Source organism: Myotis yumanensis, unplaced genomic scaffold, assembly GCF_028538775.1.
Source record: "Myotis yumanensis isolate MYYU_CA2020_CCGP unplaced genomic scaffold, mMyoYum1.0.hap1 SCAF_2, whole genome shotgun sequence".
NCBI classification, from domain to species: Eukaryota; Metazoa; Chordata; class Mammalia; order Chiroptera; family Vespertilionidae; genus Myotis; species Myotis yumanensis.
The window spans coordinates 187,911,559-187,925,174 of record NW_027223753.1 but is presented as its reverse complement, the minus strand read 5'-3'; the positions used below and the strand labels follow the sequence as shown (position 1 = coordinate 187,925,174).

At 36.7% G+C, this 13,616-nt stretch overlaps 1 protein-coding gene across 1 annotated transcript in view; it reads left to right on the top strand.

Annotated features, from left to right (window-relative positions):
- Positions 1 to 13,616, top strand: part of LOC139002680 (EGF-like and EMI domain-containing protein 1) — a 405,160-nt gene that overhangs the window by 384,163 nt on the left and 7,381 nt on the right. Inside the window, exons 5-7 of the mRNA XM_070403782.1 lie at positions 3,910 to 4,029; positions 5,763 to 5,885; positions 11,778 to 11,915. Coding sequence (XP_070259883.1) covers positions 3,910 to 4,029; positions 5,763 to 5,885; positions 11,778 to 11,915 — 381 coding nt within the window. The remainder of the gene's footprint in view (positions 1 to 3,909; positions 4,030 to 5,762; positions 5,886 to 11,777; positions 11,916 to 13,616) is intronic.

Sequence of the window (13,616 nt, the reverse complement as noted above, 5' to 3'; positions counted from 1 at the left end):
CCCCTGACAAATACTATTCTATCCATTTCTATAATTTGTCATTTCAAGAATGTTATATAAATAGAATTACATAGTATGTAACTATTCTGGATTAGCTTTTTTCACTCAGCATAATTCTCTGGAGATTCATCCAATTTATTGCTTGTAGCAGTAGTTTATAGTATTGCATGGTATGAATATGCCAGTTTATTTATACATTTTTATCTGGATTGATGTCAGTTTTAGTGGTATTAATAAGGCTGATTTTTTTTCTATTTTTTTAAGTTATTTTTTTACATTTAAGTTTTTAATCTATTTTTTTGTTAAGTTTTTGTAAGATCTGAAATTTAGGTCAAGATTTATTTGGTTGCCTATACATTTGTTGAAAAGGTTATCTTTCTTCATTAAATTGCTTTTGATAGTACTGGGATTTGCTGTAGGGAGGTTATATTTAGCCCTGTTCTGGAAAGGTAACAACACCTTATAGTTAAAGACCTTAGGCATTAAGAAGGCATTAATGACAATAGGAAATTAAAGTAAGTTTAGAGAAAAGGTTCCCAGATGTAGTGGTTGATGAGAAAAGCATATCAAAAATAATTGAAATCTACTTTATAATCTTGCTTCTGATAGAAACAATCCCTCATTTTTTAAGGGTAAGAGGAGACGTTACCTACTCATTGTCTTGAGAGCTAGTGATGGGGGTATTGATTAAAAATATCAAGTTTCTAATATAAATATGGCTGTATAGGTCAACATCTTCTTCCCACCCTGTGACAAAACATACAGATGCAATGAAGGAAGCAAACAAAACCAAAAAGGTCCAGCAATGATGGAGGAGAGGGTCAAATGTGGGGGCAGATTGAATCTGTAGACTTAAATTTAAGAGTTTCATAGAGAACTGATACTAGGCAGAAGAAACACAAGTAGGAAAAAGATAGGGAAAGGTAAGAATAAAAGGAAAGCAAATATAATTATTAGTATAGAAATTCATGGAATAGAGAATAGAAAAATAAGAGATTCTAATCGGTTTGGCTCAGTGGATAGAGCGTCAACCTGTGGACTCAAGGGTCCCAGGTTCGATTCCAGTCAAGGGCATGTACCTTGGTTGTGGGCACATCCCCAGTATGGAGTGTGCAGGAGGAAGCTGATTGATGTTTCTCTCTCATCGATGTTTCTAACTCTCTATCCCTCTTCCTTCCTCTCTGTAAAAAAATCAATAAAATATATTTAAAAAAAATATATAAGAGATAAAGTTAATATAACCCAAAATTGGTTCTTTGAAAAGATAAATAAAACTGAAAAACCTTTAGCTAGACTCTAGCTGCTAGAGTGACAAAGGAAAAGAAGAGAGACGGCTCAAATTATTTAAAACATGAATGAAAGAGGGAACATCACTGCTGACCCTCAGGAAATAAAAAAGAGGATAAAGTAACACTGAACTGTATCACAACAAATTGGATGACTTAGATGAAATGAACAAGTTCTTAGAATGATAAGAACTACTGAATCAGACTTCTAAAAAATAGAAGATCTGGTTAGATGTATAATAAGTAGAGAGATAGAATTAGTAATTTTTAAAACTTTCCATAAGAAAAGCTCAGGCCCAGATGGTTTCAATGGTAAAATATTCCAAGCATTTAAAGAACAATAAAGGTAAGTTCTTCACAAATTATTTCAAAATGTAGAAAAGGAGAGGACACTTCCCAACTCATTCTATAGGGCCAGTATTATTGCCCTGATACAAAAACCAGACAAGGATTGAACAAGAAAGAACACTGCAGACCAATATGAATATGAATATGAATATGAATATGAATATGAATATAAATCCTACATAATAAAAGACTAATATGCAAATCGACCAAACAGCAAAATGACCTGTGGCTATGATGTGCACTGACCACCAGGGGGCAGATGCTCAATGCAGGAGCTGTCCCCTGGCAGTCAATGTGCTCCCACAGGGGGAGCGCTGCTCAGCCAGAAACCAGGCTCAAGGCTGGTGAGCACAGTGACAGTGGTGGGCGCAGACTGGGCTGAGGAACCCAGTGCACTAATTTCGTGCACAAGGCCACTAGTATAAATATAAATATCCTCAAAAAATACAAGGAAATCACATCCAACAATATATAAAATGGAATATACACTATGATCAAATAGAATGTTTCTCAGGAAAACAAGGTCAGTTTAATATCTAAAAATCAGTTGATGTCATATACCATATTGATAGGATAAAGGACAAACACATATTATCATCTCAATAGATGCAGGGGCGGGGGGTACACACTAAAAAATCAAATATCCTTTTGTGGTAAATATAATTCAATGAACTAGAAATAGAAGAGAACTTTAATCTGATAGAAGAAACCTATAAAAACACACATGAACATTATACTTAATTAGGGAAATTTTCTACCCAAGATCAGGAGAAGACAAGAATCTGTTCACACCACTTCTTTCAACATTGTACTGGAAGTTATAGCCAGAGAAAAAAGGACAAGAAAATAAAATAAAAATCACCTCGATTAGAAAGGGGGAGTTAAAATATCTCTATTTGGTGATGAAATCATCTTGTATGTAGAAAATATTAAGGAATCCACTGACAAAAATATTAGAACTAATAAAAAATTCATCAAAGTTGCAGGAAATAAGGTCTACATATAAAAATCAAGTGGAATAAAATAAAAAGGAAACAGAGTGAAAAGAAAAATAAAAAATAAAAATCAAGTGGATTTCTATGCACTAGCAAAGAACAATCTGAAAGTAAAATTTAAAAAAAAACCAGTTCTATTTATAATAGCATCAAAAATAATAAAATGAGTAAGAACAAATTTAATAAAGCAATACAAAAATTATATACTGAAAACTGTAAAACATTGTTGAAATTAATTAAAGACCTAAAATAAATGGAAATACTCTTCCTAATTGGTCTGCATATTCAACTCAACCTCTCCATATGTAAAAGCAAAGAGCAAAACAATGTCTATTGCACCTGAGATGATAGATAGATAGATAGATAGATAGATAGATAGATAATAGATAGATATTTGTATTACTTATATTTTCATAGTCTGGAAGGATTTACAAGAAATGCATGAAAGCATTTATCTATGGTAGTGATTGAATTAAAAGGGGAGAATGTGGAGATAAGGTAGCTTTATACATTGTTTTGCTCTTTGTATTGTGCATTATATTTTTTACATATGGGGGACTGCAGTCCCACCCTAGCAGCCTTTAATGTAGACAAGGCTGGATTCCCAATGTCAGACCAGAATCACTTCACCCATAAACTCGGTAAGCTCTGTGTGGAGATGTTCCTGAAAGGATGTGTGGCTTCACATTAGTTTGGATATTCAGAGACTATAACTAATACTAAGACGGGAGCAAGTGAGGGAGAGAAGGAAGCCAGCTGGCTAATTCCAGAGGGATCTGAACTTCTTTCTTTCATTTCCATGGCACCTGTAGCTAAGAATTGACCCTGTCTCTCCAGTTGGCCTTGTCTCACACAGTGAGGCAGAGAAGGTCTAGAGGTGGTAAAAAGGTTTGTGAAAGGATGATTCTGCTGCTCAAAGTTGTAGAAAAGATGGAGAGAGAAGGTGGGGGAAGAGCAAAGGTGTATGGAGAATTTTCTGCTGACTCCATTTAACTTTGGGCACCAGGTGTACTTTTGGGAAGAGTGAAATTAAGCTACTTCTTCTTTGGCCTTGATCCGTGTTTTGATTTGTTCAGACTTTGGAGTTCAGGCCACACAGTGGGAAACATTTTGATGAATTAGTTGCATCTGAAGTGGGAAAGAATTTTCAAGTGTCCTCACCATCTTTATGTGAGAAAGCCAGTGGCCCCAGTTCCCTCTTTACCTTTCTCCACCCTTCCACTCTATATAACTTTCTCAAGTTAATTAATTGCAAACTATCACTGCTTAATTGCTTTTAGAGATGGACCCCTGCACAGGTGCGAATGGATGTGCCCACATCTGTCAGAGTGAGAATGGAGTGGCCAGGTGTGCCTGTCACCCAGGGTACCAGCTGTCTGAAGACAAAAAGGCCTGCAGAGGTAGGAAAATGAATCTGATAGCTTAATTATGTAATTGTTTGAAATTGTGTGGTAATGTAGTTTGAATAGTTAGAGCAGCTAGGAGAAAGGTGTTTTTATTTATGCTTAAAAAGGAACATTTGTACTCTTATTTGATCATTCTGAAAAGTATTTTATGATACTATAAAAACTCAGAGACATTTTTAATTACAAAGAAAAGGTCTGGGGTAGCTTCAGAATTAATGCATTTGGGTTTCTGTTTCTCATTCTGAAGTGAGTTCCAGAATTAATATTTCAAAACCTTCCATAACCACACAGGGAAGTTTTTCATTTTATTTTAGGCCACAGAAGGTATGGATAACCTTTGAAAGCCAAGTATGTCCAAAAGTGTTCTTAGAGTTAGGGATAATTGAAGCAAAAAAGGAAGAAAGGGAAGGAAGGAAGGAAGGAAGGAAGGAAGGAAGGAAGGAAGGAAGGAAGGAAGGAAGGAAGGCAGGCTACAAATTCAAGGTTACATATTTCTGTTTCCTAGAAATAACAAAACAGCCATACTTCAATTCAAAGATGAAGTGATAAATTATTTGATGACCAGAACTGACAAATGAAGTTATTCCTGTGGGACAGTGTTTTGTTTTAATAACTTCTGAGAAATTGCAGAATCCTTCATTTTATCATAACATTTTCATGACATGAGAAATGGTATATTTGGATTAATTATAAAAATATCAAAACATTTCCTGACTTATGGGACTGATAAATATTTTGAGAAAATGAAAAAGTATTAAAGAGTGGCGTTAGGTGTGGTTTTTTTTTTCTTTAAGCCAAAACTAAAATAAAATTTTCTATGGACTGTGTTAACACACTTTTCTGACAGAAATGTTTCTGCTTTGGTCCTTTGCTTACATAACACCTGCCTTGCTCAGCAGCTGGTACAAAATAGGATCTGTTAAATATTTATGGGAAATCAACAGATATATACATATATAGATATGTGCATACACCTATATCTATATATATAAAATCTCTTTAAAAGTTTTTATGTAAAACCATTCTTCTTAGAAAATCTATCCCCCTAATTACTGCCTACTTAGGGTTTTATGTAATGGGCATTTCTCTTAAGTGCCCTGGTACAGATGACAAGGAGGACCTTCTAGTAGGGAAAAATGATGGTGAGATCTATTCATCTAAAGAGAAGGAGCAAGGAATACATGGGCCACAAAATGAAGTGACACTGAATAGACTTGGCTCTCAGTGTCAGGAGAGAGGGCACCACTGTTTAAATAGCACGGCCTAGGGACAGTCATAAGTACAACATATATTGTAGATTGCTACATATGAAGGCCTCAAACCTGCCTTATCTATGGCCACACATACTGACTACCTTCAATCAGGGAAATATAAAACTTGGTTATGAATATAATATATATTCCAAAGACAAATTGTAATGACTTCTACCTATATTATTAGGGGATAGAGAATGTCTATATTTTTTATTTGTGCTCTTCTCTCTTTCTACCAATTAATAAATACTAGTAGGTTATAATAGAAATAAGTGTTTAAGAGCATAAGCCTACACTAGAATTAATGTCATTAGCAGTTAGTTTATTTGTAAATATGGATTCATTGGGATATTTTACTGTTACACTGGACATGGGGGTAGAAGGGGAAGGAATGCTTTAGTGAATTTTTATAGTTTACACATAAATCAGAATTCAACCTCCAAAGACAGCCACTGTGTGTTTCTCTCTCTGCAGACATAAATGAGTGTGCAGAAGGGCTTGCTCACTGCGGCCATCGCTGTGTGAACTCAGTGGGATCTTTCACTTGTGCCTGTCACCCTGGCTCTGAGCTGGGAGCTGATGGAAAACGGTGTTACAGTAAGTGGCAGCAATCACAGCCATGGGAATGTGTGACATTTGACAAGTATTAAACAAGAGTAATGAAAGAACAACACTGAATATCTTGCCAATGCAAAACTCCTGAGAATGTTTGCCACTGGGATGTGGTAGGGATGAGAGCTTAGAAGTTCAAACCCCAGAGTCAATAGAAAATATGTAGAATCTAAAAAGCAAAATAAATGAATGAACAAAATAGATCCAGAGACATATGGAAATAGAAATATGGAACAGACTGTTGAATGGCAGAGGGATGGCATGGGGTGGGTGGGAAGCAACCAATCAAAGAACTATATACATACTAGAGGCCTGGTGCATGAAAATTTGTGCACTCAGAGGGGTTCCTCAGCCCAGCCTGCACCCTCTTTCAGTCCCAAACCCCTTGGGGGATGCCCACCTGCCGGCTTAGGCCCACTCTAAGCTGGCAGTCAGACATTCCTTTGGAAGCCCAGGAGCCCTTGGAGGAAGTCTCACTCATGGCTTCAGCCCATTCCCCATGGGGAGCGGGCCGAATCATCAGTCAGACATCTTTAGCACTGCCAAGGAGGTAGAATAAGCTCCTGCCACTGCTGCTGCACTCGCAGCATTCAGCCCAGCTTGTGGCTGAGCAGAGCTCACCCTGTGAGAGCACACTGACCACCAGGAGACAGCTCCTATTTTAAGTCTCTGCCCTCTGGTGGTCAGTGTGCATCATAGCAGCCAGTCATTCCCAGGTCGTTCTGCCATTAAGGTCAATTTGTGTATTACCCTTTTATTATATAGGATATGCATAACCCTTGGACAAGGTCAATAGTGTGGTGAAGGCCTAAGGCAGGGGCAGGTGTGGGCTAGAAGGGGTGAGTGGGGGAAAAGGGGGCATCTATAATAATTTCAACAATAAATATAAATTTAAAAAACAATAAAAGAAAATGGTCAACAGAGTGACACCCAGTGTAGCCAGCAAGGGCTAAGTCTCAAGTCCTCTGACATGGAGCTCCCTTAGACCCATGGCTCTCCCTGTGAAGAGTCTGCCCTTCTTCATCCCTTCTGCCACGCAGTATTTATCAAACTCTAGTAACTCCAAGGTAAAGCTCAAGGAAAAAGAACTAGTAGGAGGGAAGGAACCAGCAGTACAAGGAGCAGCTCTAGCTTGTAGCAAAATATCAGACACACTGGATGCTGTAAAGAGTACCTTGCCTGCCAACCCTTTTCTGTTCTCTCCATTTTTTATTCCTTTCTCTCATGCCTCTTTAAGCATTTCCTTCCACTTTTGCATTCTCTTTCACTGACTCATCCTCTGCTCCTATGATCTATGTCATCTAACCTTTGCTTCTTTCTCACCTAGGCTCAGTTATATAATGTAATGTATTCCTTACTACAAATATATTAAAATGTTAATTAGCTGAATTATTAGCTGCTGTTAATAGCTCTTGCAGCTATTTCTTTCTCTCGTGTCTTCCCCACTGGTCTGCTGATTAATCTATAGAGGAACACACTTTCTACTTAACTAACTTTAAAACCATCTGATTCAGATTCCTTCATATTTCATGTTCTCTGCCTCAATATTTCCCATCCTCACCCACCCTCTTCTTCTTCAAATGACAGAATAATATGTTTTCTTATTTCTTTGTATGCTTTCCTTATCCCTGCCTCTCATGTGATCATGGTCAACAATTTCTTATTCTTCCTTATCTTCATCCTCTACCTTTTTTCTCAGTGACTTCTTCCCTTCCTTCTCCACTTCACACCTATACCTTAGCAGAAGAGTTTTGCTAGGTTTAAAACACAACCATGTTAATTGGCTTTATTTGAAATTCGTAAGTCTCAAATGAGTCAGCCACATGGCTGGACAAAACTATACTATGGAATATGTCCACTTTCATCACGATCAAAACCAATGTTGAATATTTCCTTTCTCCTCTAAATCTTTATATCACCCTTTTGCCTTTATTCTTACCTTATCTCTGATGTTATCAATAAAATCGTTGCTAACCATGATTCAAGCTACCAACTGATTTGAAATTGCTCATAGAATTATATGTAGAAGCCTTGACTCAATTGCTATGAAGGAAGTGGACCTACTGCTATCAAAGACTGTCTTCTTCATTGTACTTTGGATTCCATTCCTTCTCATTATCTGAAGATCCCTGCTGGTGCAGTTATCTAGTGGGTCATTCTCAGAAGCTTGTGAACATACTCCAATAGCTCCTATCCTGGAAGTATACTCTGACAGGCCTACGTGCCACCAGAGCCTTCATCTGATCACCTTCACAGCAAATTTTTTATAACATTGTCAATGTCTCCTCTTCATCTTATATTGTCTCATCATCTCATATTAATCAGATTATCACCTCTACCTCAATATGGTCAACCAGGACCTCTGTGTTACCAGACTGCCTGTTACCTTCTCTGCTTTTATACTATCTGACCTCTCAGCAGCTTCCAACACAGTTGACTAACCCCCATTCTTCTTGAAATACTTTCTTCTCTTCCGTGTGTTCATACTATTCAGGTTTTTCTCTCCGTCTTTGGCCACTCTCTCAATGTTAAATTTATATTTCCACTTTTTTCTTTAATTAGCTGTGAATATGCCAAACTATGTACTCAATATCTCTATTTACTTAACTAATAAGCATTGCAAACTTGACCCCAAACAAACCGCTGATTTCTAGTCTCAGTTCCAAAGATGCTCTTCCCATTTCTCCACAACTTAGTGAGTATCTATTTAATGTTGAAGCCAAAAAGCTAATGATACAAAATTAGTCAGTGAGAACTGGGACTTTAACTGGGGTCTTTGGGCTCCAAATATACTATCCTTTCAACTTCATCATATATTTTTATACATATATCTCTCTATCAATTTTAATTAATGGAGAAGAGTAAAAATAGTGATAAATAGAATAAATAATTTCATGTTTTTTACCTAAGCTCTCTCGTGAACAGACATACTTAGGGTCACTAAATTCTTCATTTTCCTCCACTGCATAAAATTCTATGTTTCTTTAATGCCTGGGTCATCAGTGAAGTCTTAAGGTCTGTTGCTATATTTCCACTGCTTAAAGACAGTGCAATTTTGCTATGGTGATATGTCTTCTAAAGAACAAACTAAATAAAATTTACTAATAATTAGGATACAACTTCTTCTGAAGTGAGCCTTTTGCTTAATGCCCTGAGGCAGAGAAACATGGATGGGTTTTTTCTTATTATTAATATTTTGACTTTTTAATGTGGCCAGGAACATTTTACAAATATCTGAAATAAAACCTCTTGTAATATGACAGGTGCATTCTCAGTTATCATGAAAGAGGGGGCCAGTATTAATGAGTTATGAGTTAAAGGCTTTCTATAGCATTTACTTGGGAAAGCAGTTTACCCTAGAGTTGAATACATTTGGTTGAAGTGTGGTTTTAGATTTGTTTTTCTTAAGTGAATATTTCGCTAGCCAAATTCTTTGTGCAGCTCTCACCAAGCTTCAATATTTACTAACTGACATACAGAACTTTCTTGATAAAAACTAGTATTTTGAGTTGTTTCAAAATCTGTAGGTGGAGTAAATGTTTTGAGAGCATGGTAATGTTTAATGATGAATTATGTGCTCTTTATATAGCACGTATATTTTAGGAAAATATTGTTTTAACATTTTACTAGGAAAATAATATTGTATATTTATATAATCTCTTCTCAGAGGCTCTCACAACATCAGATCCCCATGGTGCACTGGACATGAACTATCACTATTTTATGATTAGAAATTGGTTAAATAAGACTTCCCCAAATTTCCAAGCGATATGTAGTTTAACTTAAATTTAATGCATTTAAAGAGATATAAAGAGAGAGTAAATAATAATTACTTTTTACCTATGAGAAACTACAAGAGTCATTTTAAAAAGTATTTTAAAGTGAAAAATTTTAAGTACTATGGTTAAATATCATCATCTGTATGAAGGACACAAAATCTTAGCTTACTTCTATTGGGCAGTTATAGATCTGAGTATTCCCTTGTTTTAGTCTCATCCTATCTAATAAAGAGGGAATATGCAAATTAACTGTCACACAGTCACAAAGATGGCGGTGCCAATAGCCACAAGATGGTGGTGCCCAGTCCCCTCAGCCCCACTGGAGTCCCGCAGTCCTTCCAGCCCCGCCGGGGGGATGGCAAGCACACAGTGCAGCCGGACCCACCCTCAGCCCCCCAGCCACCCAGGGCTGGCCCGAGGTGCAGGCAAGCCTCTGATTTCTACTGCCCAGCCTCCTAGGGCTGCCCAAAGCTCAGGTAACCAGGGCTGGCCGAGGCTTCCACTGCTGTCAGTGGCAGCAGCAGAGGTGTGATGGGGCATTGCCTTCCCCTGATTGCTAGGTCACCTCCTGCCCCTGAGGGCTCCCGGACTGTGAGAGGGCGCAGGCTGGGCTGAGGGACCCCTCCACCTCCAGTGCATGAATTTTCATGCACCGGGCCTCTAGTATATATTTACATTTTAATGGTGTTATAATAATATTATTTATAAGTAAAGTATTACCAGAAGTCTTAGAGCTGCATTGATCACAGAAAAATAACAAGAATAGGAGCCAAAATTTGAAAGATGTCTCCCTAAAGAGTATATGTTAACATATCATGAAAAATCAGTTCCTTTTATTATTTTAATTTTTCCTTTAGCTTTCTAATTTTCTCAGACCTAAAATAGCTATTTCTAAACCCAAAGGGCCTCTTATTTTCAGCAATAAATTGATTAGCATAATTCTTTTTTGTTTATTCAATTATTCAAAACCTATTTTTGAACATCTGTTATCAGCTTGGTAATAGAGGATAATGATGGCATGAAGAGAGGTGCTCTGGGACACATAGGGAAGCTGCCTTCTATAGCCTGGAGGCCAGGGATGAGGGAGGATCATTTCTATTCTGTAACTGTACAGGAACTATAGCACATACCTAGGCAGTTTCAATGGCAATATAGACTTTCAAGGAGTACCACAATCCCAAGTACCCTTGCCATTATTTCTCATCTTCTTTTAAAAGATTAAGGTATTAATAATGGAAGGAAATGAATCACTGTAGACATTCTCATTAATAAGAGTTTCTGTCCAAGCAACACAAATGAAGAACAATAGAGGACAATGATAAAAATAGCAGAGTACCTACATCCATACTTTTAACAATGATTCAAAGCATTTTTAAATTTCTCATTTCTTCACTTAGAAAATGATTGATTATAATGCCTTTGTGCTCAATATAATTGGCATCCATATGGTGAATTTGATGTCACCCAAAATGCCCCAAATTAACATGTACTGGGATCAGCAAATTGGTTTTCAGAGTAATAGTATGTTTGTATAATAAGTGACTTTCATATACCTCAATGCTAATTAGCACATTAAAATGATATTATTTAAATATGATCAGCTAATTCATTGGTTTTGTGTTCATACTTCTGTTTCAAGGCTATTTTTAACAGTATTTTCAAGTACTCCTAGCCTCTAGAAAGGACAGATAATAACATACCATTAGCGTGAGAACAGAAGAAATGTCAGCTGGCAGACAACCTCTGTGCTTTCTGATTACTGATTCAATACACATTTTTTTTTTTATGTTCTGAAAAAACTGAGAATCTCCAAAGGTAAATGTCATTTAAGATAAGTGTTTAATAACCAGTGGTGGACTATTTCCCTTTCTACACCATTTTGTCAACTTAATATTACTTATAGGTTTATTAGCGTTTTGATATTGTATAGACATTTGCAATCCTTAATAGCCCCTCAGACTTTTACTTTTATATGTGTAGAGGATTGATAAATTTCCAATAAAGTGTGTTGTCCTCCCAACAGAGTATTCCTCTTGTTGACATATACTCAGGTTTCTCTGCTGTTATGCTAATAACCCTCTTCTGCTTGTTTGGAAAGGGATTGAACTGGAAATTGTCAATAGCTGTGAAAAGAACAATGGTGGTTGTTCACATCACTGCGAACATGCACTTGGTGGGCCCCATTGTTCCTGTAACCATGGACACCGGCTTGATTCAGATGAGAAAACATGCATAGGTAATGTATGGTAAATGCCATCTTCCTTTAGAGCTGTCCAGGATTCATTTAGCCCTTTCCTCTCTAATACTTATTGCCGTAATCTGAGCTACATCCCTCAAACTGCGTGGAGAAATAAATCAAACAGTCTCTGGCTACTAGGTAAATGTAAAAGAAATATTGATTGGCAGAAGACATCATGATCTTTGGATATTTACTTTAAAGTGAAAGGAGCTTTAAAACATTTAACAAAATATATGGACTTAGTTTTATTTCAGAAAAATATCCCAAGGCCTATCTAACCACTGAACGCAATTTGTAACTCAACAAATGCTACTACGTACCCTACTTCTCTCTACCCCATGCAGAAACTCAATCATATGCATTTCCTTTTCTTTCTTTAAAATATATTTTTATTGATTTCAGAGAGTAAGAGAGAGGGGGAGAAGAGAAATAGAAACATCAATGATGAGAGAGGATCTTTAATTGGCTGCCTCCTGCAAGTCCCACACTGGGGATTGAGCCCACAACCTAGACATCTGTCCTGGTCAGGAATTAGAATCAAACTGTGACCTCCTGGTCCATAGGTGGATGCTCAACCACTGAGTGACGCTGGCCAGACTGCATTTCCTTTTCTTTAAAAAATATATATATATATATATATATATATATATATATATATATATATATATATTTTTTTTTTTTTTTTAAAGAGAGGAAGGGAGAAGGATAGAGAGTTAGAAACATTGATGATGTTTCTAGAAACATTGATGAGAGAGAAACATCAATCAGCTGCCTCCTGCACACTCCCTACTGGGTATGTGCCCACAACCAAGGTACATGCCCTTGACCGGAATCGAACCTGGGACCCTTGAGTCCACAGGCCAATGCTCTATCCACTGAGCCAAACTGGTTAGGGCTGCATTTCCTTTTCAACTTGGTGATGGCTTGGATGCATGTTCAACTTTGGTATGACAGGCACCTACATTCCAAAAGAAAACTTTAAAATTCTTTGGAAATCCCAACTCAAATGCATTTTTAATAAATAACTTTTCTGACATATTATTAGAACTCATAGCATTAGAGACAATGAGAAAAATAAATTTTACTTCAACCTTGCTTCATAATGAATGTGGAATTTAGAACTTCTGCGAAAAGGGAATATCTACTGAAAAGAGGGAGAGTGAGCATCAAACTATACCATTATATGCTCTGTGCCTGAGAGCACCTACAAGCCCCTCTAAAGCAATTTGCCATTATTCTGGAATTAAGTATCATATTTGCTTGTTTTTTGTGTGTTGCTTTATATGACCTTTCTTAAAAATTATGAATACTAAAAAAATGTTTGACCATTTTATGCTATTCAGAATGGTTAGAGACAAACTAGAGTATCATAAAAGATGTGAATTTCAAAGATGTAAGTATTTGGAATTTCTTTTCTTATGTGACAGTATGAGCTTCAAGGGATTTTGAAGTTTTCTGGTTTCATAAATCATTTAACCAAAACAATGTCATTACTTGTATATCTTGATCCAACATTGCCTCCTGCATTTTTTTGAGTCTACAGTTGCTGCCTTAATGAAACCCATTGCTTTCATTTCTTCTTCTTATTTAATGAAAAACTTGCTTATATTTTTCTACCTTGCTAATACCTATATCTCTGGAAAAAATAAGGGGTTCCTTTTTTTCTTCCTCCTTCCCTGCCTTGCTCTCTACTTGTCT